The sequence below is a fragment of the Diplotaxodon limnothrissa genome, linkage group LG10 (genome assembly GCF_057381915.1).
Source record: "Diplotaxodon limnothrissa isolate DT_005_m linkage group LG10, D_limnothrissa_male_GT1.1, whole genome shotgun sequence".
Classification (NCBI taxonomy): Eukaryota; Metazoa; Chordata; class Actinopteri; order Cichliformes; family Cichlidae; genus Diplotaxodon; species Diplotaxodon limnothrissa.
The window spans coordinates 3,875,102-3,902,663 of NC_140605.1; the positions used below are offsets into that span (position 1 = coordinate 3,875,102).

General features: G+C 41.2%; 1 protein-coding gene across 1 annotated transcript; it reads left to right on the forward strand.

Annotated features, from left to right (window-relative positions):
- Positions 1-372: 372 nt before the first annotated feature.
- sptbn4a (spectrin, beta, non-erythrocytic 4a) lies at positions 373-27,421 on the forward strand. The gene is made up of 19 exons (XM_085363323.1): positions 373-495; positions 15,044-15,307; positions 15,702-15,935; positions 16,165-16,254; positions 16,342-16,620; positions 16,701-16,831; positions 16,954-17,158; positions 18,066-18,311; positions 18,449-18,583; positions 18,714-18,955; positions 20,030-20,168; positions 20,265-20,349; positions 20,688-20,899; positions 21,243-22,588; positions 22,715-22,775; positions 22,873-23,141; positions 23,833-24,003; positions 24,215-24,257; positions 27,122-27,421. Exons 1-19 carry the CDS (start codon positions 373-375, stop codon positions 27,419-27,421), a joined length of 4,575 nt encoding a protein of 1,524 aa, XP_085219449.1.
- Positions 27,422-27,562: the final 141 nt, after the last annotated feature.

Below are 27,562 nucleotides of genomic sequence, written 5' to 3' on the forward strand. Positions count from 1 at the left end.
TTTGCCATCTCTGAGACTGGCTAGCAGGCACTGCAGCATCAGGACCGCAACACCATGAATTGGTAGGGCATGAGGACCCAGGGGCAACCCGAAGGAAGGGCTTGAGTGTTTCCATTGCTACCATTGCTGCTGAGGTGCTTATCTTGATTTTTTTTTCCCAGAAAAGTGTGCCTGGTGGGGGCTGGGGTGGGTGGTGACAGCACAGGTACCTAGGCCCCTGCAGAGCAGAGCGGGTGGCTCTTGCGTAGAGGAGGTAGGCAGGACGTCCTGTGGAAAAGGGGGGAAGAAGGGCTGGCTCGAGCATTGGGCTCCTGATAGTGGCTATTTTTGTCTCCTCTAGTTCAGTGATTGGGACAGCGGGTGGAAGAGAAGATGCTTATGGCCCGAGACACAGCGCGGGATGAAGCTCAAAAGCTACACAGGAAGTGGCTGAAGCACCAGGCCTTTATGGCAGAACTGGCCCGCAATAAAGAATGGCTGGCCAAGATAGAACAGGTGAGTGGAGGTGATCGAGGGCTGTTTGTGGAAAAGTGGGGGAGGGATGGGGAGGTCAAAGAGGCAGAGCACGTGAGCCAAAGAGAGCACGTGACAAAGAAACGGTGTTGATGGTGGGTGTGGTGGCAGTAAAATCGAATAGGTGAAAGTGGGTGACATGTCATCACTCAGCTTGGGGACATCCTGAATTACAGTGTCAAGGTTACATTGCTACAGTAGCTGTGCTGTTTTCAGATTCACAGGTGGTGTGATCCCTGTGGTTCTTTTGCCTCTTGATGCAGACATTTGACCAGCCTGCTCAGTTATGGAGGTTACAGTGATTCATACAGAGGACATTTAAACATGTGCAGCAGTTATGGACACACATGCAGAAAGTGCAGACACTGTAACTTGCTTGTATGTACTAATTTTATGTGACACAAGTGATATAGGGTCAGTTCACATCATTTTTTTTGTTCTGCTTTCCCATAATGCTTTGCTTTCCTGAAATCCTGACAGAGCAACATCCCATCCATACACAATGTTTTTCAGCTTAGATGTGCTCTAGGCCTGCATTGAAATCTGCTGGTTTAAATCACCGGTACATTATATGTGACATTTTAAATGTTAGTAGTAAATACGAAAAAAGTTTGAATAAATTGCAGTTTTGCACATATTTTGGATACAGTTTTTGTCTTGAGTACAGTATAACACTGTTTGATACTTAAATTATTTTATTGACTCTGACTCCATATGCACTGTGCATGTGTAGTGATGTCATTTAATGCATTCAGATTGATGACCATCCACAAACACTGTGAACTGGTTGAATCAGGCAGTAGTTTGTCCCTCAAGCATCATATGAACATTAGCAAAATGTCATCCAGAAACTACTGCAGTCTTCTAAGGGCTCCATTTTAAGTACTTTAATCACTATTTTTTCCATATTCTGAAAAATAGGAAGGTTAATGAGCGGATTTCTCATTTCCTATCATACAAAAACCATCATTACTTTGTCTCTTATTGTGTAACGGGTGTTCTGGCAGCAATGTTTTTGACTATTTGATGTCCACAGCAGATGAGTTGCTTCTATCAGATTATGTGAATATATTCATCTGCAGTAGAAATAAATAAATAAGAGAAATTCAGACATTTACCTTTCAGTATGTTTAAGTCATTCATTTTTATTGAATGCATAAAGAAATTAATTGCTTTTAAATTATTAGAGCTTTTTTGTAGGATATATTGAATTATTAGATATTCATAGGGTGACAGTGTAACCAATTGTAAGCACAACCCTTGCAGACAAATCTTACAATGGTATAATGAGGAAATCCTCATTAGCCATCTTGGTTGTCCATGTGTGAAATGCATTTTAAGGTTCATTGTGCTATAGTCTAGACCCTCAGACTGAGACAGACACCTTAGCGTAGTTCAATAACGATGCAAACTAACAAAAACATAGTAGGACTTACATTTCTAGTAATCAGGCTTTTTGGAGATGTTGTTGATGCTGTGGACCAGGGATAGTTGGAGAATCCAAGCAGCCACACTCACTTGTGTTCTCATTAGGGTTATGTACTGTGGTGTAGAAGTGCAGGACACTATTTTTTCTGATCTTACCAGTTGAGCAGTGAACTACTGTAAAAATGTATTTCTACAAAAAGACTCAATTAATGTCACAACACAACTCAAACGACCTAATGTTGTCAAATAGATACAACTTAGGAGTCGTTGTGGTATCTCTTTATTAGAAAGAAATTTGGTTAACAGATTACAAGACAGACGTTGGCAGCTACAGCTTAACTGAGATCTCCCCATAGAAACCCTGTGTTGGACCTTTTGCTCTGTCAAATCTGTTTTGACCTTCATATTTACCTTTTTGGTTTGTATATTGTTCTGCCAAAACTGTACATTCAATCTTGACTTAGTGGGTTTAACTCAGTGTCTCTAGCTAGTAGTGAATGGTTCCAGCTTCTGAACTGCAAACACCTTTCTGCCACACATCTCAATCTTTGAATTCAGGTGTTTTCAGTCCCATTTCCACAGCTGGAAGCACTTTGGCGACAGTGGGAAGGAAAAACTCTCTTTTAACAGGAAGAAACCTCCAGCTGAACCAGGCTCGGGGAGGGGCGGGGCCATCTGCCGCGAGCGGTTGCGGTGAGAGAAGGAAATTAGGAACCACATTTAATAACTCAGCCACAGAGCAGCAGACCATGAAGTTGCCAACTCTTTGCTGACTCAGAGCCCCAAATTGGTGCTGGCGTTAACATCAACACAAAAACTGTGTGCCGAGAGTTTCTATGGCAGAGCAGCACCTGTAGGTGTAATCCATAGGTACACACACAACAATTATTTGTATTTGTTGTATTTGTGCAGAAAACTTTGTAAACCTGTTAAAATTTAATGTCTCCTTTAATAACAATATTTGTCATATTTGGTGATATCTAGTACACATAGTTTTGATAACTAAGATAAGTCTTTTAATCAATCTTTATGTATTCAAATGTGTTATTTATTAGTGTAATGTCATTTGGCAGCTACACTGATAAATGATACAATTATAACACAATATATGTGTTCTGGTACTGCAGTAACTAGAATACAAATATTGTTTTAAAAACAGCACTGAGGCAGTTAAAGGATTAGGCTGGACATGTCTCAGGACCTGCCACTGCAATGTTTTTGTTCATTTTATTTATGCTTTCATGAGCTGCTTTACACAAGCTGGAGGTAGAACATAAAGTGAGACAGTTAAAACATACAGTAAAATCTTGAACCATTTGTGATCAGCTTACATTGCAGTTAAATTATATATTTCGTCCACCACTGGGATAGAAAACTGTTACATTAGAATGAAGGAATACACTTGATGTTCTGCCAACTGAGTTTATATAAGGATGGATATAATTATTAAGGCACAAGCACTGGTATACAATGTCCCTTTTTGAAGTCTTAATTTTAGCATTTTGGCTGTTGCCATCTTGTTTCTGTTGGAGCCAACAAGGGGCCATATTTGGACGAGAGGCATTCACGAACATTTGGTCTTCTTACTTGTATCTTTAATAAGACTGGTTTTTTGTACCGTTGAGCTTATTTTTGCTGTTAAGTTGAGTGTTTTTAACATAAGACTCAAAGGGGGTTGACTCATCTTTGGAGTTGGCTTCAAGTGGTTATTTGAAGAACTGCAGTTTATTAGCCTTGTAGATTGTTGCTTGGTTGTGCCTGTAATGTGAATCCACTTTTACCTCTAAAATGAAAACAGAATGAAATAGGATACTGCTTTTCTTCCAAATCAGTGCATTTGTTTTTAACCTTTCGTGCCAAACAGCAGAAAAACTGAAAGGACTGACACAGAGCGCAGAAGATGGCTACTCCATAAAAACTGTCTAACATGTGCTAACTGCCTTGATTTCCTGTGTTCCCGACAGTGACAGTTTAATCTACCTCTTAATCTACCCCAATGCTATCTCTGTCATTACCTGAGAGACACAGAAAAAAGATGTTGCTGTGCTGGGACCGGAGAACTCTGCGTCCTTTTGGAAGGGTTCCTGTATCAGGCCTTACCTCTGTTCTCTCACATTACTTAATCAGCAGAGCCACAAAGATCCATGTCGGCTCATATATGTGGAGGAACTGTGGGTGTTTCTCTCTTACAGTGGGTGGAATACTAGCTGACCTTGTGCTTTGTCTTGCTGTGGGCTCAGGGGTCAGTGGATTGTAAACAAACACTGTGGAAGTAACAAGCTGGAGAACATAGATCACTGAACGGACACAAATTAGGTAACTAAAAATGGATACCTAACAAATTGGTTATCTGTGTTTTGCTCAAGGTTGGTACCCAGTATATTTTTGCAGTGAGTTGAGATGAACATAGATTTGTTTATATGTCATATTCACAGACAGTGGACATTGATAATATACAAGTATTTCCAGCAGCTCCCCTTTTTTAACAATTGAGATCTAACAGGGGAAAAAACACTTGGACAAAACTGCTTCAGACATCTTAACATACGTGATGGATCAATTTCATGTGCCTGCTTTACATTCAAGCTCCTTGGATTGTTTAATCCAACATGGCGTGCTCAGACACAATGCTGTTTTTATTAGTACGGCAAGTCAGAAGAACCAATAGTGTCCTTATCCTGCCTGTGGCTACTATTTTCAGGTATTGTGCACCTGTTGGGAACTGGATTCAGTGACAGATTACAGATTTTTAATGATACATGATGAAAGACTGTTTCCCACTGTGTGGACAGTAAGGTTTCTGACTGTAACAGGGGTATAAGCTACTATTCATCATTCATTGGTACACTGAAAAAAATCCATGTTGGATTTATTTAATTCAATAGTGGACATTGGTTGCACACAACTGTTTTGCTTTGGCAGAAACTTAAACAACTGAGTTAAATCAACACAACTTATTCATATTCAATAAACCTGTGCATTTTGTGTTGATAAAACGCGACTGAAACATGTTTAGATGAAGTAAGGTGAGCTCTTGGAATATTTTAATCCTTCGTAATTTTGACATTTTATCTCAACACTATTCAATAACTTTTAACCCAGTACTACTTGGTCACTCAAATACTACATGTTGTCTTCATATTACATAATGTTCAACAAAGTTTAGAGTCTGGTTAACATGAATGGATCTATTGAACAACTATCATCCTTCTATCTCTAGGTTGCAGGAGGGGCTGGGGTATAACCCAGAAGTGATAGGGTAAGAGGCAGAGTACACCCTGGACAGCTTACCAGTCTATCACATAGACACAAACAACCATTTGCACTTATATTCACAGGTAATTTAGAATCCAATTAACCTAACCCTAATTCTAACGACTGCATGACTTTTAACTGTGGGAGGAAACCAGAACACCCAGAGAGAAACCAATGCAAACTAGCCAGATTGTGGATTTGAACCCAGGCCCTTCTTCCTGTGAGGCAACAGCGCTAACCACCATGCCACCTGCTGCTTTAAAAAAAAAAAGCAGGAAAGCTATGATTTCAAGGCTTGATGCAGAATTTTCTGTGCCTTTTTGTCCTTGACAGGTTAAACCACAATAAATAGCAATAGCATACACGTGGTGTGTGTGTAGTTGTCTGCCTCTTATAACTCCAGTGATTTTCCTGCAGTTTGAAATCTCTTGCGATCTTGTGAATTTCTTACTAGATTATATCATGTTATCTCAACAAGAACAAATTAAGTTGTTGAATTTCATACAGATCCTACATGATTTAATTACATTCAAGACAGAAACATGAAATTTTTGTGTTCAATTTACAAGGTAGACTTTTTTAATGTAACAGCCACCCAAGAGGCGCCTTCCTCAAACCACGATCCAAAGCGCGTGAGACTGAAATCCTGTGCGGTGTCGTGAGATTTAACATTGCTATATTATTGACTTACTTCACTTGAACATGATATGGACAATTTAATCTACCCTCTCTGCATATCATGTAGTTTCTACACTATATAGTTACACTTAACTTGAACGCATGAGGCAATTGTGTTAAATACACTCAAGATGCTTACATAAATCCAAGAGATGGCCAATCCCTTTTTTTCAGTGTAGGATCAGTTTAATGCTCATTTTGAGTCAAAGTTGTTGATAATAAGAACATTTAAGTACTTTGCTTGACATTGTCAATACTCAACAACAAAAATCATAATTTAAAGAGCAGGTTCAACAGGAGTTTTGTGGAGATCATGGGAAATACTGTTTTTTGTTTGGACCATCCATTAATTAATTCCGGGGTTATATAAATAAATTTGGAATAATTTCATGAAGAGTTGGCTTTTTAACCTTAGCATAGATATTGTTATCTTATTTTGTTACTTACTTAACATATAAAGTAGTGGTGCTGATATATCATTGTGGCAGTGGCATGTGACTTTACAGAATGGCAAGCAGAGACAACTTGCACCAGCTCCCAAACAGACAAAAACATCTTCCACAACAATTTAAGTTGGATCAGATTCAAGCATACCATTTGTGCTGCCTGCCTTTCTGCAGTCCTTCCTCGCTGAAGAATTGTAAAGTGTTATTACTTATCTAGACAAATAAATATCTAGTATTTTATTAAAAATTGTACCCTATTGGCTGACAGCGACAATGGGTGGAAGAATTGCCTTCGATGCTTGTTGCCTCCTGGGAGCACGAGGCAGGTCTGGGCCCGCGCTGGAGAGTCGGCGCAGTGGCAGGATGGCTGCTGTGTTGCCTGGGATTACTCCTTATCCCCTACCCAACCCTGTTGCTGGTCACGTGCTCTATGTTGTGTGTGTTAGGTCGGGGGCGGGTTCATTCCACTGCAGGGTAACCTGCCACTGCATGTGGCGAATAAAATTTGAACTTGAACTTGAATTTTTCAAACAATCTATTTAGGAAAAGAAGCAATAAAAGATCATGACAACACCTCAGCAGTGTCGGGGAGTAACGGAATACATGTACTGGCATTACGTATTTAAAAGACAAAATATGAGTAACTGTATTCCATTACAGTTACTTTGTTGAAATAATAGATTACATTCTTTTCCTGTTTCACATGTTAGGCTGTGCCCTCTCTATTATTGGTAATTACACACTGGTGGAAACCCAAACAAAACACTAATAATAATAAGAGGCTCGAATGTCTGTGTTTCAATCTCGTGGCCCATGTCACCTCGACTTGCGTCCTGCATAATGACGTGAATAAATAATGTTTAAAATTATTATTCAAAAAACAATTTAATATGAAGGCAATATGAGCAGAGTGTTACAGGCATAGCCCTATACCCGTTATGTGCAAAAAAAAAAAGGAGAGTTGAAAAATACGAGTTGGGAGCTGGAAGCATGTAAATATAATAATAACCACTGCAGCCAAAAAGAGAGCCTGACGAGCCCAGCTGTAAGTAAGTCGTTAAGACTCGACTGTTGGCTGTGTTCGTGTTTTCCTCCGAAACAATAAGTTCCGTTGCAGCAGCCTTTCAACACCTCTCTCTGTCTCTTGCTAGCAAAGTTGACACAGACAACAAAGTAAAGCTCGTTTTCGGTTACGACACAAAACCCGACGTATTAGCCAGAGGTCCCTTTACTACGGTTCGGAGCCGCGGACCTGTTTTATATTTGCACGGAGTAGTTTTCTATATGAGATCACTGCAAAAAGTGCAGCCTTACCTAATGTCCACCCTACTGTTACTCATTTATATTAAGATTTAAACATCTAGTTGGTGTTGGTATGGAGAGTAACCTTCAGTAATAGTAATAAATCACACAGCAATAGGACATTCATGTAGTTGTAAAAAGCATGATGATATATTAAGTAATCCAAAGTATTCAGAATACGTTACTCTCATTGAGTAACGTAACCGAATATGTTACAAAATACATTTTGGGGCATGTAATCTGTAATCTGTGGTGGAATACATTTTAAAAGTAGCCTTCCCAACACTGCACCTCCGTACACATAAAACTGTGTTATTGGAAAACTGTGCATAAAATATCAAAAGTAAAATAATTATTCTGCAGAAAAATGCTCCCCATCAGTGTTAAATGGAATACTGCTGCACATTTTAACTATTAATTAATTTGATATTTTTTAACTATGTTATATTCGTAATCATCATCAGCATATCAACATATGCGTACTGGTGGTGGTCAGAGGGCCCGGTGGCGCCAGTGTCCGGCAGCCTTGCCTCTGTAGGTGCGCCCCAGGGCAGCTGTGGCTACAATGTAGCTTGCCATTGCCAGTGTGTGAATGTGTGTGTGAATGGGTGGATGACTGAATGTAGTGTGAAGCGCTTTGGGGTCCTTAGGGACTGAGTAAAGCGCTATACAAATGCAGGCCATTTACCATTCACCATATCCTGTAAATCGTTTTTGTGGTTGGACCATATATCTCTAAAAAAGTTGTTAATTAGCTCAGAAGCAGATGATTTAAAAATAAAAGTGCATTAAGATATATTAATAACAAAAGAAAATCTGCTAATTAACAAGCTCGAGCAGTTTGTGACATGGTTTACTGTCAATATCTACAGGTGGATTAAAAATGAAGGTGGAGTGTTGGCAAAACAGCTGGTTAACCGCTTTACATTCAGTCAAGTGATTTCTCATAGATGTTAATCTGAAAGTGCTGCTGTGCCTGCACTGATTACCTTGCCCGTTTTTAGACCAGATGCCTTCCCCTCTTCATTATCGTCAGAAGTGTCTTAGCTAATGTACTGAATGGGTTAAATGCAGAGGAACTATTTCCCCATGGGGACTAACACGCACACTTTTTAAAGGAATTGCTAATCTCAGTCTTTACGCGTGTTGGTCAAAGTGGTTAGCAAGAAGAAACTCATCTGTTACTATGCTAAGTAACAGAAGCTTGTTTACTTGCTAATGCTAGTTCTGTTTCAGCAAAAAAGTGCTGGTCATAGCTGATTTCAGAGCAGTGGAAACAGAGCCAGTGGCAGCTTCCAACTCATGATGATCTCCCATCAGTTTACCATGAAACACAACACAAGCCAAGTGCCGAGCTTTCCAACTGCAGCCATAAGATGGCAGTAATGTAAAGAATGGATCTAAACAGGACAGAAGTTTTATGAAAGCACTGCCTGAGGAGAAAGGAGAGACTGCAATACTTTCTTTTTAAATAATCTCTAATTTTAGATTTGACAAGTAAATACTGCTTGCCTTGATTGCCCTGAAGGACGGCTGCAGACCAAGAAACATTTTATCCAAATCAAGAGTTAAACAATATTTCATACGGATTTATTTAATAGCACAGTGTTCAATAACCAAATGTCAAGACTGTTTACTGACAGCTGGGCGGTCAAGTAGGTCTCATGCTGTACTACAATTTCGCCTCTGTCAGTGCGCCCCAGGGTGGCTGTGGCTACAATGTAGCTTGCCATCACCAGTGTGTGAATGTGTGCGTGAATGGGTGGATGACTGGATATGTAAAACGCTTTGGGGTCCTTAGGGACTAGTAAAAGCGCTATATAAATACAGGCCATTTACCATTTACTACAATTTAAATTTTTAACTGGGTGCCTATTGTGCTTTTCAGTAGAAACTGTGTGGCCAAAATGTTTCTGTCACTGCTAAAAACACCTGTTACCACTGAGTAACATGGTATCTTTGACAGTTTTGGTTATCTAGCTCTGTGAGATAGTTATATGAGGCCCTCCCACAGTGACAGCCTAGCACAGAAGCAACAAGTCTAGAAATTAAGTTAAGGTGCAATTTAAAAAAGAAAAAGACAAAACAAAACAACAAACACATGTCCTCTATTGGTCACAAGTTATTTTTGTCATCCTCCATCTGTTTTTACTGTTCTTGAATGTAGCAACAGAGTCCCTTCCAGCTTGTAATGTTTTTTTGGCAAGCTAGGATCACCCAACATCCTGTTTGGCCTTATACTTTTGTAAATATGCAAATATTAGATTTTCATTTTTCACAGATGTTTGTGTGTTGATGTCGTGAACTGTCACATTCTGTCTTCTGTTTGCTCAATGATATTTGAAAAAATGATATGCTTCCCAGCACTGTTACATGCTAGTATTTACTTTAGTATAGTCTTCATTAGCCTTAACACAACTTCAGATTTACTGCTATCTTAGCATTATGTCACTTTTTAATGAATTCATTCATTTTTTTAATCACATTTCAGTTTGACAGGTTCAACATAGCCATGCTTCTTGTTTCTGTAGCTGACTCAACAAAAACCTCAAAACCCAGTCAGAGATGACTGGGATCACATTGGTGGTTATCAATATTCCTTGTTAAGCTAGGCTTCAGACTCTGCTAACTTAATCTATTTATTTTACTACTCATTGTGCACTCAGTTCTGCTGTTTTAGGGCTCTACAAACTATAAACGTGCTACAGATAATTATCAAAAACTACTAAGTCCATTGAGAATAACACTGTTACATGGCATAATGGAGAAGATTTGGAATAGCATACATTTTTGGTTACTGACTGAATATTCTTACTAATAAACAGCCTCCTAAAATCCATCCATTTACATATTGTTTTTTTGGGCTACATGGGGGCTTCCTTAGGGATTATTAAAGTATTAATATTATTCTTAAAGTATTCTGATTCTGACTGAGCCTAAATGAGCCTTGACAGGTCACCAGTGTATATTTCAGACAGACACACACTCACAATCTGCTAAATCTAAAGACCCAGTGTAAACCAATTAAGAATCATCAGTTACCTTCAAAAGCTTGTCTGAACTGCATGAGGAGCCAGACTCCCTGTGCAGGCAAAAGGGAGAACTTACAAACTCCATGCAGAAGACACACCGAGTCAAACAGGCGGTTTAAACCAGGAAGCTGGTTTAAAACTTTCTTTTATCAGTTGCATTTCAACCAAAGTAAAACACTCTTGGCTTACAGAGTTTGCACCGCATGGTATTATTCAGTGGTATTACCAACATACACCTCGATGAATGTATTAAATATACTCTCTCAGGAAAGAATATTTATTTTTCTTAGAACATATTTCCAGGATAAAAGTAGGTGCAAATGTGGTACTTATAGATTATTTTAAATTGAAACTCTGAATGGAACATCAGGGATTTTCCAGATGAGGTTGTGTTTTAAGCATAAGCTAATGAAAGCTCATCAAACTCACTGTATTGATTGGTTATTTTATGTGATAAAAAGCCTACCAATAGGCACTAATTCATTTTCTGGCTTCTGTTCTGTTTGCTCGCTATTTGTAAAATAGATTTGAGAGGCATGTATAATCTTGTGTCAACCCTACAGGCTCTTTACACTTTTATATCTGTACTACACTGGTTCATTTGATCCAAGTCAAAGGCTTGCACATGCAGGGAGCCGGTTTGGCCCTGTGGGTGAGCTGGGGACCATCTGCCACACAAATGGAGTGCAGCGGCCTGGGTTCGGGTTTAACGCGTGGCCCTTTTCTGCATGTCTTCCCCTTGTTTATCTCCCTGTTTTCCACCTGGTCAACATGGCCAAGCTTTCTTTGCTTTACCTGATTCACAAAACGTAAAAGTGGCTCAAAGCCATGCTTTTAAACCAGGCTGGCTGCCTCAGGATTTGCGCACTGTCACATATACAGTAAGTGGGCATTTGACATGTCATTTCACTCATCCTTTGCACAGAATGGACAGATTGAATGTTGTCTGCTGCACTGAGTGAAATCGTTAGAGAAATCGATGAGAAAGTTGAATAAAGAACGTAAAAAATAAAATGGCAAAAGGCGATAAGAGTTTTGTGCCTGCAATTACATCAGTTAGTGATGTTGCAAAAGAACCATTAATCTTCTGAATTATTGAGTTAATATATTTATTTTATGACTTGTGACTGCTGTTCACCAGTCCTTTACAGATCTGAAACTTGAAACATATTTAGACATTTAGGACATTCAGTCCATTCCTCTGTGGCATTTTCCTGTCTGTTGCCAGATTAAGGTGAAACTAATATTATTTATGTTCTTTGTCACAAGTAACCTACTAATAGACTAGTTAGCTACACTACAGGAAGCAGATTAGAGTTGTACATTAAGAAAACATACAGTTTGCATGTTGTAAAATTGCCGCATGGCTTTCCTCCTCCTCAGGTATGAAGCATATGAACCGACAGAAAACAGCAAAAATCCTGAACATAACCAGCTCCAGACGAGGTTGTGTGTTCAGCACAAGTTACTATGGTGATCTTGCTAGATTAAAAGAAATCACATATATGGCAAAGACAATTCTGGCTTTAGGGTCAACCTGAGCCAGTAACGTGTTCTTTTAGTACATCCATCAAACTGCTTTGTGTTAGCAACTCTAACTCTTTTACGGATACAGAGCTCACTTATTCTTATTATACACCTTTTTAGTTTGTATGGATACACATGTTCTATACATGCACAGCAGATTGCTTTCCAAAGGAAGACATGATCTTCTTTGCCCAATATTTGGACAAATTATTGCACATTTTTCTGTGTATTTGTGCTAACACAAATATTCAGATTAACTCAATCATTCTTCATATTGTATTCTCTAGCCAGATTTCTCCATATGGAAACTCCACTAGCCCCTTTAACTAAGTAATCATCCAAGTCTTGACCTTTTTTCTAATTGTTTACCTATTTTAGAGGTCAAGGGCGTCAAATTCAATTTTACAAATGGCAACAGTGGAAAGTGAAAATCACATTAAAGCCCATCTCAGCCTTGCCTCTCAAAGTTTATCTCAAAAGCCACTGAGCCATCAGTGTGATGTATTCATTTCTAACCTTGTCCATCCTGGTCACTCGCAGTGAAAATCTTAACATCTTCCACTCTGCCACCTCCAGTCTTTTAGTCAGTGCCACCATCTCCAAACCATACATTAGAGGAAGTCACACTGCCATCTTGTACCACATTAAAGGCTCAGCATATATAATTTCTTAATACATGTCCCATATGCTTATATAAGACTGAATAAAACTACTTAAGGGGCATTTACCCTGCCCCTCCCTGAGCCTGGTTCTGTTGGAGGTTCCTTCCTGTTAAAATGGAGTTTTTCCTTCCCACTGTTGCCAAAGTGCTTGCTCATAGGGGGTCATATGATTGTTGCTTTTCTCTCTGTATGTGTTATTGTAGGGTCTGCCTTACAATATAAAGTGATTTGAGGCAACTGTTGTTGTGATTTGGTGCTATAGAAATAAAACTGAATTGAATTGAATAGTGATGATTTGCCACACTATTAACAGTTAATAATGTAATCTCAAATTAAACGCTTGAATTCAGTGAATTGCTGGAATTCACTGAATTTAAGCGCTTGTAGGGTCTACCTTGAGGTGACTGTTGAACAGAATAACAAATCTTTGTTTTTGTTCTCGCATATGTTTCTTCTAGTCTTACATAATCTGTTTTACTGGTCTGAACATGACATGTGGACTCTACAGTGGGTAAACTGGCCAAAATTCATGCACTTTTTAACCACAATTGTACAATAAGTAATTTTTTAAAGATTCATTAGCGGCAGGTGTTCAGCAGATAATAGTCCAAGTTGCAGAGCAGAAGAGTGTATTCACACCTACAGTGCATCGATCTGTGTGGTGTGAATACACTGTTGTTTTTGCAAGTGGAATGAAACAAGCTCTTTAATCCCACCCACTTTTGAATTATGCTGCATCAGCTTTAAATGGAAGCCTGCAGAATTTGGCAACACAATGCTGCCATAATGGCGTGATTTATTTGTGGTAGCCATTAAAATATGGTACTATGTCAGCTACGATGGCCTCCAAAAATTCCCTTCACAGATACCCTTTGGATCTGACTGTGCCTGGGCTGTATGCACCATAAACCTTTGATTCTTTCTCTTCTCGATTCCCTTCTTCCTTTAGTCTGCCTTTTCTCATCTCCTTTGTCCACCCCCTCTCTGATTTCTTCTCCTTCTGCCTCACTCTGTGTGTCAGTAAAGCCAAGAGAAAAGAGAGTGAGAAAGACCTGCTTTCTGCTGGCTCTGCATTATGAGAGGGAGAGCGAGGGATGTGAGCGAGTGAGCGCTAGCAGCAGTTTAGCAGACTGTGCCAAAAGAAGGAATGCAGCACTGCATTATGAAAGCCATAGGATATAGGTTCAACTCTGTGAAAGATAAATGAGAGAAGCAGGATTTAGAAGATGCACCCCACCATACACATGGCTGATGTGATAATAGGACGGAAGTAAATAAGCAATGCATCATCCAGAGCAAGCCAGAACAGGACGTTTCCTTAAAAAGTGCAGCATTTTCTGGTGCTTCAAATCACGAAGGAGTACCTTGTCATAGAAGGAAAACGCCTCCTACTCCCCTAAGTCTCACTGTAGTTGGAGACTGGTAATTATCTATTCTAGGGAAGAACTGACACAAAGGGAAGCACCACAAGCTTTGATCTCATCAAATCTCCTCATCCACATCATGTCATGAACAGAGCTCAAATATTTAGGGGAGAGAAGAGGAGTATGAGCGAAGGGCGGAACGGGGGTTTATCAGACTTGCCATATACCATTTTTAGGTCAGCCCAAGGCCAAACTTTGCTCCGTACACCTGCCTCTCTGCAAGCGGGGGGCTGCAGCCTTGGCGTGGAGCTCTGTCGTGCTGAGCTATTTTGGGGACAAAACCAAATTTAGCCACTCACTTTCTATCTGTTGTTCTCCCAGCTCCTTCCTGAAATACAAGAATGCATACAGACTTGGGAAAAGGATCTATAGGTTTGTGGCTTAGTGTGTTTATTCAATTCTAAATATTCATTTGGTGAAATGAATCAATAAAAGGTTCATGAAAAAAATGCTTTCAAAAGGAAAGTTGATTTACGATACATGTCAAGTCTGATGAATTTGGTGATTTGGTGACGTATAAATAAAATTGAACTGAATTGAATTGACAGTTGTTTGCAGCATCGTGCAACTTATAGATTTCTAGTAGCAAGCAAGGCGATCTGTAGGAGCCTTCCATTGAAGCAAAACCTGACATTAAAGGAGTGCAAGAGCGAGAAGCAACAAAATCACTTGGCCAGGAAGTGACAGTGCCACACATAATGTAATTTTAATAAAACTTCACGACTATGCACCATTCTCTAAAAACCTACCCTAACACTTGCACTTTCTTTCTGCAGGAAGGTCAGGAGCTGATCCAGGAGAAACCTGAGCTCCGTTCAGTGGTGCAGCAGAAGCTGGAGGAGATTAGGGAGTGCTGGTCTGACCTGGAGACCACGACCAAGGCCAAGGCCCGCCAGCTCTTTGAAAATAACAAACCCGAGCCAGCAGTGAAGAGCTACTCAGACCTCGACAATCAGCTCTCCCACCTGGAGCAGCAGCCCCCCCAGCTGGAACAGGCACACCACCTGCCAACCTTCAATGAACAGCTCCAGAAATTTCAGGCAAGTCCCAAGGCCCTCCTCTTGGTCTGAACTTGTCTCTTAAACCAGCGCAACATAAAATTCAACCAAATGTGTTTAACATATCAAGAAAGCTGTAATTAATTATTATTGGTTAACACCACCTTGGATGTAGGTGCATATTTCCACTGAAGTGTGGAGCCTTCTTGTATAGTTTGGCTTAAATTGCAACATTTTTCTGTATAGTTGAAAATTTTCAATAAATAGCCCACAGCGGCCCTTGTAGTGGCCTGCTCTCAAACATGGGGTTCAGAGGCATTCAAAAATGCACCTGTTATATAACCCTGAAATGTTCTGTTAGGGAAACAGCTGACGTGCTGTGTTTGTCCATCCTTCATATGGTTGTAACATGACCTTTCCTTTCTATCCGGTGAAGGCTATGGAGTCTCAGATAGGGGACTTTTACAAGGATGTGGGAGAGCTTGGAAGCTTGCAGGGGCTCTGCCTACCCCAGCGAGGGCTGATGGCAGGTGACAAGGAGGTCGGCGAGCAGTCAGGCGAAGTGGAGACCCGTATAGTCCGCCTCATCGAGCCCCTGAAGGAGCGACGCCGCATCCTGCTGGCTTCCAAAGAGATGCATCAAGTCGCCCAGGACCTGGAAGATGAGATAGTGAGTCCCTCCTCTTCTTGTTTCATATATTTTGTCTTAAATTTAAACACTGCTTATAAAATGTGCCAGTATGGTTGTTACAATATCATCACACATAATTGTTTTTTCATATTCAAAATTTGCAAAGTAAATATATCATGTCTTTGCCATCGCTTCCGTGTTTGGTCTACGTTTGATCGTAAACATGCCTTCTGAAATATTTAATAACCCCACTGTGGTTGTTTGGCAGCTGTGGATTCAGGAGAGGCTTCCTTTAGCTACTTGTAAGGATTATGGAAACAACCTCCAGAGCGTACAGCAGTATATCAAAAAGAACCAGGTAAGTCAGGGATGACTTTTGGCCATGGTCAGCTGAAATGTAATCCACATTCTGATAAGACTGAGAACTTTCTCATCGGTTCTGTAGGCAATCCAGAGGGAGCTGACAGGGCGGCGGGCTCGTATTGAGGAGGTTCTTGATCGGGCAGCAATCATTGCTTCACTGAGAACTCCTGAGGTGGAATTTGTACGTGAGGGGGCGGGACATGTACGCCAGCTGTGGGAGTTGCTGCAGCTGGAGACGGAGAGGAGGTCTGTGTTGCTGGAAGCTGCGCTACAGGCTCAGCAGTACTACAGCGAAGCAGCTAAAGTGGAATCCTGGCTGTCAGGACAGAAGCTCAACCTGGCCAGCGAAGAAAAAGGCACAGTATGTACCCCTGTAATATTCACACTGCTCTTTACAGCCATAGGTTATCATCAAAGTGATCATGGTGTTTTATTTTTCAGGATGAGGCGAGCACGCTACAACTTCTGAAGACCCACCTGGCTCTGGAGCAAACCGTGGAGACATATGCAGAGACCGTAGGCATGTTATCTCAGCAATGCCAACATCTACTAGAACTAGGACACCCAGACAGGTGTGCCATAATCCCTGCAGATTATCCTAAATTTGTTTTGCACATTCTAAGTACTAAAGTTTAACGGAAAATTGTTTTGAAATTGTAATTGTATTCTTTTGTTTTGTCTTAACTTTCAACAGTGAGCAGATCACCAAGCAGCAGTCCCACATAGACCGCCTCTATGTGTCTCTGAAGGACATGGTGGAACACAGAAAGATGAAGCTGGAACAGCAGTACTGGCTGTACCAGCTCAACAAGGAAGTAGAGGAGTTAGAGAAGTGGATCACTGAGCGTGAAGCAGTAGCCAGTTCCACTGAGCTAGGCCAGGACCTCGAGGATGTCACGGTCAGTATATCTACAAGGTTTTAGCATCTAGTCAAACAACAGGAACACATGAGGTGTTCTAGTCTCAGTCAATTCTGAGCCCAAACTGTGAACCGTGGCAAGGAAATTTCACGACTGCACAGGTGGCATCCTAATACAGTGCCACACCATTCTTTCTCAAATGTTTGTAGAAGCATGCTGCATGCCTGGTTGCTTAATCTTATACACCTGTGGCCATGACAGTTATTGGAACACCAGAATTCAATGATTTGGATGGGTGGGTGAATACTTATATAGTGTATACCATAAAGGAGACAGACGTATATTGTGTTTCAACTTTGATCTCTCTTGGCTGACTGCAACATGTTTGTTCCACCAACAGCCATGGCCATAGCTAGGATCATGTGCTTGAATTGGGAGGGGTAAGAAAGCAAACTCAGTGGACTTCAATCTGCAATATACTGACATCTTGTGGTGAAAACTTTACACCGTGTAACTTTTTTTTTTGAGATTGGAAAATTAATGAGCACAACAGCACCACCCACCTGTTTTTCATGTGTTCTTTCTGTCTGGGACAGCTGATCAGAGAAAAGTTGTTTTAAATGGGGTGAACTGCAGGGGGGCACCATGGCCTGCAAGGATTCACTGGAAGTGGTGCAATTTGGTCCAGTTTTAATCAGCTGCTCAGTCACTCAACAGATTTATTTAACAAACATCTTTTGCATTGATAGGATACATCTGACTTTCCTTTTACGTTCATTGGAGACATTTTTGACGAGGAACTTATTTGTCAGGACAGGAGAAAGCATTCTGTATTTGCAGGGTGGAAATCATCCACTGTGTTAAATTACATTACATTTATGAGAATAAAGAATGATTCATGTTTGTGTGAGTCTCTGTAGCGTTGCGTTGTTTATTTGCGTTTCAGGTCCTTCAGGAGAGGTTCACCAAGTTTGCATCAGAAACCAACAGCATTGGCCAGCAGCGCATGGAGCAAGTGAACAAAATGGTGAACGAGATGATAGACTGTGGCCACTCAGACGCGGCCACTATTGCTGAGTGGAAAGACGGACTGAACGAGTCGTGGGCTGACCTGCTGGAGCTGATGGAGACCCGCAGACAAATGCTGGCAGCATCGCACCAGCTGCACAAGTTTTTCACCGACTGCAAGGAGGTATGGTCACATCCGATATCAGACAGTGACTCAGGTGTGCCCTGTTCTTCCTCAACATTACAGGTAGACTGTCTGGGCGTGAGTTGCAGCTTCTATTTTTAAAGCACTCATGATGACAGCGTTGTCCTGTGTTGTAGGTCTTGGCTCAGATCGCAGGGAAGATGAAGCAGCTGCCAGAAGTGAGGGCGTGCCAAGCCAACATTACCAATCCAGCCACCCTGCAGAGACTCATGCACTCTTTTGAGCATGCCCTTCAACTTCTAGTTGCACAGGCAAGTGATATACTCACCAAACTTGTGTTTGTCACAAAATAGATTATACGTCATAGACAAAGCAAACTTTGACTAAAAACTAAGGCTAATCTTTTATTAATTAAACAGAGTGACGCATGTCTTTATGCAGGTGAGGCAGCTGCAGGAGAATGCTGCCCAGCTGAGGACCATCTATGCTGGTGAGAAGGCTGAGGCTATTATGGTCAAGGAACAAGAAGTGATGGATGCATGGAAGGAGCTGCTGAGCTCTTGTGAGGCCAGTCGTGTCCAAGTGACTTCAGTAACTGATAAGGTCCAGTTCTTCTCAGTGGTGCGTGAAAACCTAATGTGGATGGAAGGAATCATGGGCCAGATAGGATGGGATGAGCCAAGGTAAGGTAGCATATGCTTGTTAAGGTATGGCTCTCCTTTATTACAGTTTGGAAAAGATGAATTAGAGCTTTAGAGAGTGCATTTTTACCTGCAGGTTTCTGTGGTCTTATATGGTCAATGAAGACAAAATGTTAATATTGTCTTCTGTGCCGCTTTGACCTAATTTCATATGACACCTGCTACACCGTTTGTTTTTGTTTTTTGTTGGGGGCTTCTCAGGTTGACACTCTAATCACTGCCTTTATTTGTCATGTTCCCAACCAGTACCACCGTCCAACTTGCAGTATTTTCATATTTGGCCTGAAATCTTTCAGCAGATGTCCACATATCAGCATATGCATGAACATACAGCACTATGGGAGCCACAAAGATGGCGAAACATATGCACATGTAGTGTGTTTTGATGCAGCTAACATTTTTATGCCTCTACAAAAATTGAGCCTTCCTCAACTTTTGATCCCCACCATCCTTTTTTCTCATCACTTGCAGTGCCATCTTTTGGCACAAGCCCTTGAAAATTTTCTTTTTTTCATGTCTGGCTATAAGATTGTGTTCTTCTTATTCTTATTCCTTTTCTTCTTCTTCTTCTTCTTCTTCATGCAGTCTGCTAGTTTTTTTAATATTAACTTTGACACCCAAATGTTTTCACTCAATCCATAGAGAATGTCTGGGGCAGGGTAAGAATGTTTTCACACTCGTCCAGGTAATAAATGAAGGCTGGTGTGATAAAGCCTGACAGTATTGTGTCCCTCCGTCCGGATCAGAGGTTTTTCTGAATTTGTTTGTATTAAATATATTGTTATAATATGCTGACATAATATTGGTCAATCACTGATTTGTGTGTGAATCATTCATATACATGGCTGGTACATGAGGCCCTTTGGCAATCTTTTGCTCTTTGACAGATTTGCAAACTATTGCTGCCAATACAATCACATCGCTAATACTGCTAAATAAGGAGACTAATATGGCTGTTAAACAACTGTTTAAGAAGTAGAACTGTCAGGATTCCTTTTTTAAAATATTTTGTGAGGGGGTTAATGTAACCAGAAAAAAATGATCTGTGTTCCTCAGAGATCTGACAGCTCTGGAGGGAATGATGAGACAACACCAGGAGCTGAAAGCCAAAATAGATGGACGCAGCAAGACCATACAGCAGTGTGCAGATCTCGGCAAGATCCTGATTGCTGCTGGCAACCCTGCTTCAGAGGAGGTCTGACAAAAAATATTCACACTGTTAATATAAGAATACATAAAAATCATACAATTACTTTATGTAGTAATGAAACCAACCTGCCTGTCGCCGCAGATAAAAGAGAAGTTGGACAGTCTTCTGACTAAGCAGAAGGATCTTGTTGAAAAATGGGACAAACACCAGGAACGGCTGCAGCGCAGTGAGTAAATAGAATACTTAATAGATGAATACTTAACAAAACACTCTGTTAAATGTTAAATGGGCCTAAACTATAAATGTTTTTCCCTTTCATGCCACTATGTGCATTTAATATATCATGAATCATGTATGAATCTTACTGTTCTTTTCTGGTTGAGCTGACATTGCAGATTCACTCTCAACACAATTTAACCAAAAAGACTGAAATCCAAGCTGTAACATAAATGATAAAATTCCCTCATAATACATACACAAACATGTAAATAACAGATTCTACTGAGTATGCATTAAGCATGTAGTGAGTTGGTAATAGTGTGGCTGGTCTTCTGTCACTTCCAGAGCAAGAAAAATTCCAGTTTGCTCAGGAGACAGTAAAAGCAGAAGCCTGGCTAAAGGCCAAGGAGCCGCTGATCACTACCAGGCATCAAGAGGGAGGAGTAGCCCAAGCCCAAACTGATGAGGTTGAGCAGCTCATCCTTCGCCACGAGGCCTTCCGCAAGGCTGCTGTAACCTGGAAAGAACGCTTCAGCTCCCTGCGCCAGCTTTCTGCTGTAAGCTTGACTGTAGATAAATAATGAATCAGTTTGCCGGAGTCACAGTTTTTTTTTTTAAAGTGACTACGTGTTGTGTTTGCTTAGCAGGCATGGGCGCATACCATGAGTTTGCATCATCACAGGCTTTAATCTGGCTCGTGACATTAAGTGCATGTGGTGTACCCTAATCCCACTGCACCCAATCTGCCTTCCGCGCTACATTGCTTAGTGTTTTGTCTGGCATATGTTTGAAATGAACAAATCACTAGCTTTACCTGCATCTTTTGGAACCATCGCATAAAATGTGGCGTTAATCAAGTTTATATGGTGCTATTAGTTATGTAGCTAACTCTCTCTCTAGGCTGAGAAGAAAAAAGAGGAGGAGAAAAGGACCCCACTCTCCAGCCGAAGGATGTTCCCATTATCTTGCCTGACTCCCAGTGTTCCCTCAACCAGTGCTACCTCTTCTTTCCTAAGGCAGACGGTACAGGCCCAAATTGAACCGAAGCCCTTGAAGCCCAGTTTGGATCTGGGTGCCACCTCTGCAAGCCAGAGACTGTCTTCAGCACTGGCCGGCTATAGTCCAGTTATAAATGGATCAGGCTACCACGGACTGGATCAGGGCAGCGGGAAGTTGATGGGTACTTCTTACCTTGGGATGAACCACCCGGCAGCCGGAGGTGGGAGTGACTCTGGTTTCTCAGCACTGACCTCTCAGAGTGGTGGAGTAGACACCTCCACCTATCTCGGTTTGAACCATCAAACTGCTTGTAGCGCAGAAAGCTCTGGGTACTTTGGACTAACTACTGGGAGCATGGGTGGGATGCAGAATCATCTGGGGAGTGGCAGGTTAGGAAGTTCAGGTAACCTAGCTCAGCAGCCAGGCAGTGGAGGTATGGGAAGCCCAGGCTTTCTGTCTCAGCAGAATATGGGCAGTTCTGGATATCTGGCGCAACCGCAAAACATCGGGACTTCCGGATATTTGGGACAGCAGCCAAATTTAGGGAGTTCAGGATATTTGGCACAACCGTCCAACATGGGGAGCTCTGGGTATTTGGCACAACAGCCCAATATGGGAAGTTCTGGGTTTTTGGCACAGCAGTCTAATATGGGGAGTTCTGGATACCTGGCACAGAATTATCAGAGCGCTGGCGGATTGGGTAGCTCAGGCTATCTGGCACAAAATCATTACAGCAGTGGAAGCCTGGGCAGCTCTGGATATCTGGCACAGAGTGGTGGCATCATGGACCCTAAAATGGCATATGCATGGCAGCACCTGAAAGCTGACTTCATGCAGCCTAGAATCAACCACATCCACAAGGCTGTAAACCCTCTTCTCGAAGCCAGCAGAGTGCAGCGTGAACAGTTTGGCGACATCCCGATGGCAGACATGATGGGGCCAGAGTCAGGGCTGGAGCTCCTCCACGGCCGCCTCCAGAGAGATCCCCGTGGCAGCCGCTCTGACCCTCAGATGGACCATCTGAGGAGAGAAAGGGAGTACAAGCTGGGCAGACAGACCTCCAGCGAACAGGAAATTCAAGCGAGGCTGAATGAGCTGCCGCTGATTGTGCGGCAAGAGCGTTACCGGAGGCGCCTGGAGAGGCAGTCGTCTAGTGAACAGGAGGGGAGCGGCAAGCAGAGGCTGCAGAGGCAGGACTCGAGTGACCTGGAGGGCTCTGCTAAGGAGGGCTCTGACAAGCGCTCAGGGTATGTGAATGAGTGGTTTCTTTACAGTTTGCCCAGTCAGCACAGTCCAGCATGATCGTTATCATTTGGAGGTTACGTAACGATTGTGTTTGCTGTGTGGGTGACTCATGTTTGCTGTCCATCCAGGGAGAAGAGAAATACCATGGCAGAGATTGTAGAGCAGGTCCAGGAGAGAGAGGCAGCACATGTGAGTTTACATACTGCACACCACAGTATTGTGGTGTCACTTTAGTTTAAATTATGTATAGATGCAATATTCTCTCTTTTGTTATCGGGTTTTTCAGGCACGAGGAGAGCCTTATCGACCTCCTAGCAGCCTCTCAGCACCCGTGACCCGTTTTGATGGACGTCCTCGTGCCCGAGACCGTCCCAAACCAAGGAGAAGGCCCCGTCCAAAAGAGCCTGAGGAGACTCGACGATCCCGCTCAGCCCCGGCAACTGGAGCCCCAACAACACCCCAGCCGCCTTCACACACTGCCCACAACGAAGGTTCCCTCTACCGAAAAAAGGCCACCAGCTCTGACCTTGAAGCTCAGCAGCGAAGCCCAAACAGGTAAAGAAGTCATGAACAAAAGACAAACACCACCCCAGCAATAACAACTGCCTCATTAAAGGTCTGATCAAAAATTTGCAAACTATGGAAAACTGTGCAAACCAGGTCAAATAGCTTATGGTTTCAGCCAGCAGGGTATTACTTTTGTGTTTGCGAAAAGAAAGCAGGTTGTCTAGAAGCAACCTTCACGCTCACTGTCGTTACTATCTTTGACCAGAGTGAGCTGACTGTCTTCATTGAAGACTAATTTATTAAACTGACCTCAGTCGGATCCAGCTATCATGTTATCAATGCTATCAATGTTAGCATGTGTCATGAACTTTGAAGAAACCATCGACGATTAGCTTTCAGTCCTGGTCAGTCACACTATATATGTGTTATGACACAGAGCGACAGTATAGTTAGATCTATATGTTTTTGGACAGTTAAATATTTTTGCCTCCAAAACCAGCAGAAAGGATTTTCCAAAGATTCATTTGCATGTTTGATTCAAGTGGTTTATCTCGGTTAACGGCATATTTGATTTGGGAAAACAGAGAGCTTGACAGGTTGATTGCAAATTTTCATTGATTTTTATTAGTTATTCTAAAATTTAAATGTGTATTGTTTGAAACAAAAATAACTGATGTGACCCAACTTATCTGCAGAAATGCATTACAAATCTGTTTGATGTCTCATTGTGATTTTCCAGCAAGTCCTGGGTGAACGTATATTGTGTGCTGAAAGATGGAAAGCTGACCTTCTATAAGGATGCCAGGAACCACAACACAACATACAACGGAGAGCCTCCTGTTGACCTTAGTAACTGCTCGTTTGATCCGTCGATGGGATACAAGAAGAAGAAAAATGTCTTCATCCTTCAGTAAGAATTATTCATATTATTATGGCAAATTTTATTGCCAGTAACTGTGATTTCAAATTGTGGTTTTACTGAGTTTATATTGAAAAGTGTAATATGTCTTTAAAGGTTATTGCCTATTAAAAGATTTTAAATTATTGATTAACCACATGGCTATAAAATACATGCAAATGCATAAAAACTGACAAGTCCCTATTGATTTTCTGTGCAACAGAGTGAACGATGGAAACAACTTCGTGTTTCATGCAAAAGATGAGGTAAGATACATTTGTAACTTGGTAAGGTCAATTAACTTACTGGTGTTAGTATGTTAGAACTTAAAGACATGGAGCATTCTGATCAGTCAGTACATTATCAAACTCATGAAAAGACAAAGATCATCAATAAATGTATTTGCTGCTCATTGTTCTGCAAAAACAATTTTGATTAAAGTAATAATCTACAGCATTACACCGGCTGGCTCCTTCCTTCATTATCTTGAACATTACCTTAAACGTGGGCACTGATCTGCACAGGTCGCCCTGCTACCAGACTCAAAATATGCCGAACAAATCAACTATTTACTCCAGTTTCAATAACATTTGTTTAAAAATACACTGTCAAGCTGTTTTAGGAAATCGCTTTTCAGGTAAATACTATATAAATTATTGGCCAGAAATTTACATACCCTCACCTTGGGCATGAATGGCATGGTCATTTTGGGCTTTTAATTGTTTCTCTGGCTTTTTCTTGTTTCAGGGTGGAACGATTATACAGCATATGTCTTTAATGACATTAAAAGGCAAAAACTAGGAGCACAAGTTTGAATTCTTTTGGATTTTTATTTTCAAAATTGTCAAAATAATACATATAAGCTCACTTTAAACCTTTTAATAAGTGGTGCTAAAGGCTCTTCAATGTCTTAACTTGATAGGTCAAGGCCCTGTTAACTTCTTGTTAGTGATCATGACTGGTTGGTAGTTTCTCTTTACCAGCATAAAAAGGCATCACTCATTGGATTGACCGATACTTGCAACAAAGGGAACGTCCAAGGAACATGATAAATATCTAAAAATGAGGATTAAAGATTTACACAAGCATTTCTAAACAACAGCACATTCCAAGATCATCAGTTTAAACAATTGTACATAAATACAAGTAATTCAGATGTGTCACCACTGGACTAATAGGGTTCTGACCAAAAAAGAAGCCCCTGCTCCAAAATCAGCATCTTTAAACTCAACACCCCTGACCTCAACCATCATGAAAATGTATGGACTGGGCTCAAAAGCAGGGCCAGAAAACCAACCAGTTTGAATGAATTCTACCAAATCTGACAAGAGTTGTCAAATGCCCAACCACAGTTCTGCTGGAAGCTTGTTGCTTGTTGATAGCGAACAAAACCCATCTGGTGTCCCTGCAGCTTGCTAAGAGATATTTCACCAAATAGTAGCAGGGGTGTATTTGAGCCTGTATTTAGCATTCTGGATCTTCTCATCAAAGATATTTGTCATCTGTGAACCTAGTTGTTGTTTTTAAAGTCAGTGAAGATGTTTGCTGTATAATCATTCCATTACCGTAACATTCATACCCATGATGAGTCTATGTAAACGTCTGGCCACATGTGTATGTGATATGTTACTATTGACAAGAGGGTACTGAAGATCTAGAACAACAGAAATGTTGGTTTTGGTTTGTTAATGGAACTTCACAGATAACAGAATGACGTTTCTTTAACTTGTATCCAACACATTTTCACACATTTTGATTATAATATTACCAGTTTGTCTCTTTTTAATGCCACTGGATTACTAAAATCACACAAGGACAGCATAGAGGAGCATGTTGAGCAAGAGAATGATGTTACACAAATGCACCAGTGAGCGACACAGGAAATCATTCCTGCCTGTGGTTATCTCCTTGTACAACTCCTCCATCTAATACACAGTACACAGTGCAATAGTTACACCCTTTTGCACACGCTCTGTAGTGAAAATAACAAATAACAAAGTTTTACAGGTTAGAGTAAAATGTCAGTCATATATATCTAACCTCTGTAATATTCTGGAAATTTATAATTGAGCTATTTGTATATATATGAGCTATTCCTTATATTTTGTAAACTTTGTAATATATTGTGTTATTTAATTAGTTCAGTCTGTTACTGTTACTGTCTTGAAGCCACTGCAGCCACATAATTTCCTTAGGGAGTGTAGTATTCAGTGTAGTATTTATGTCAGCATTATGTTAAAAGTACACCGTTACTGCTTCCATATGAATTAAAGGGTAGGTTGCAGGCAGGTCCTGCTAATCAAATGTGTTAATAGATTAATAGATCTTGAGCAAGTGTGAACAGCTCTATAAATACTGACGTTTTGACTGTTTGGACCATTCAAGTGCATGTTAACACAAAAAGGGAAAGACATCAGCAATGATCTTAGTGAAATAATTACTGGTGCCCATCATTCTTGGAATGATTATGAAGCCATTTCCAAATGTTTTGAAGTTGTTTTGCAGTGATGTGAACACTTTGAGTTGCGTCGTATCCAGAAATATTCTAGGGTCAAATATGAGCTCATGTGTCCAACCACTAAAGCCTGACTCAAATAGGGTCATGCAACAGGACAATGATCCCAGCAGCAGCAGGAAACAATCCTCCACAACACATTAACCATCTCTCAGTCCCTTAGATCAAGTGCAATTTTAAGTAAATGAAATGAAAATACTTCATTTTACATTCTTGCAGTATTTGGCATGTACAGAACCTAAATACTTCTTCTACTCTTGGTTCTGTCTTTATAGTTTGAACTCTTTCCACTTAGTAATTGATGGGTTCGGTTTGTGTGAATGAGGTGCGGCACAAAGCCACAAACCACTGATGTAATAAGAAGAGGTGCAACCTTCAGTCAAAGGCAAATTTGATTACATTGTTTCCCACCTGAAGACACTTTATTCAAATAAAGAAAATGTAGCGTTTCAGCTGGATGGTTTGCATATATCTGCTGCAGGCTCAGATTTGGATGCGTAACAATGCGATGTGTAAATCCCAAACCACACAATGAATCAAATGCAAAGAGAAAAAAGCATTATATGATGAGCAGACTCCTTATATAAGCTCTCTGTCTGATCCTGGTCTCTGTAGGAGGACCTAAAGGCATGGACTTCCACTATCACCACCTGTATAGCTGAGCACGAGGCCATGGGCACGTGGGATAAGCCAGGCACCTCATCTATGGATCCTGACCGCTCTGAGAGGAAGGAGAAGTCGGAGGGAGATGCAGACGCCAGGTCAGAGAGGTCCGAGCTTGTAGAGGGGGAGGAGAGGTCTGAGAAGGAGAGATCAGAGAAAGGCGACGGCTCTGAGAAGTTAGACACATCTGAAATTGCTGACAAGCTGGAGGGTGGGGCGGGGGGCTCCAGCACGTCTGGAAAGAGCAAATGAGAAGCCCTTTTTTGTTTTACTGCTACTCACTGACAAACAGCATAGGAGGCAGGGATGGATGGAGAGCATGTGCAGTTAGGTTTGCAGGTCCTCGGTCACACAGCTGGAACACACCGAGGCCACGGTCCTTTGATTGACTAT

Bases quoted from the DNA above. Each gene is read 5' to 3' on its own strand.
- sptbn4a (XM_085363323.1), top strand. From the start codon at position 373: ATGCTTATGGCCCGAGACACAGCGCGGGATGAAGCTCAAAAGCTACAC. The intron at 22,589-22,714 runs GTATGTGAATGA...CTGTCCATCCAG, and splicing joins GGCTCTGACAAGCGCTCAGG to GGAGAAGAGAAATACCATGG. The intron at 24,258-27,121 runs GTAAGATACATT...TGGTCTCTGTAG, and splicing joins TGTTTCATGCAAAAGATGAG to GAGGACCTAAAGGCATGGAC.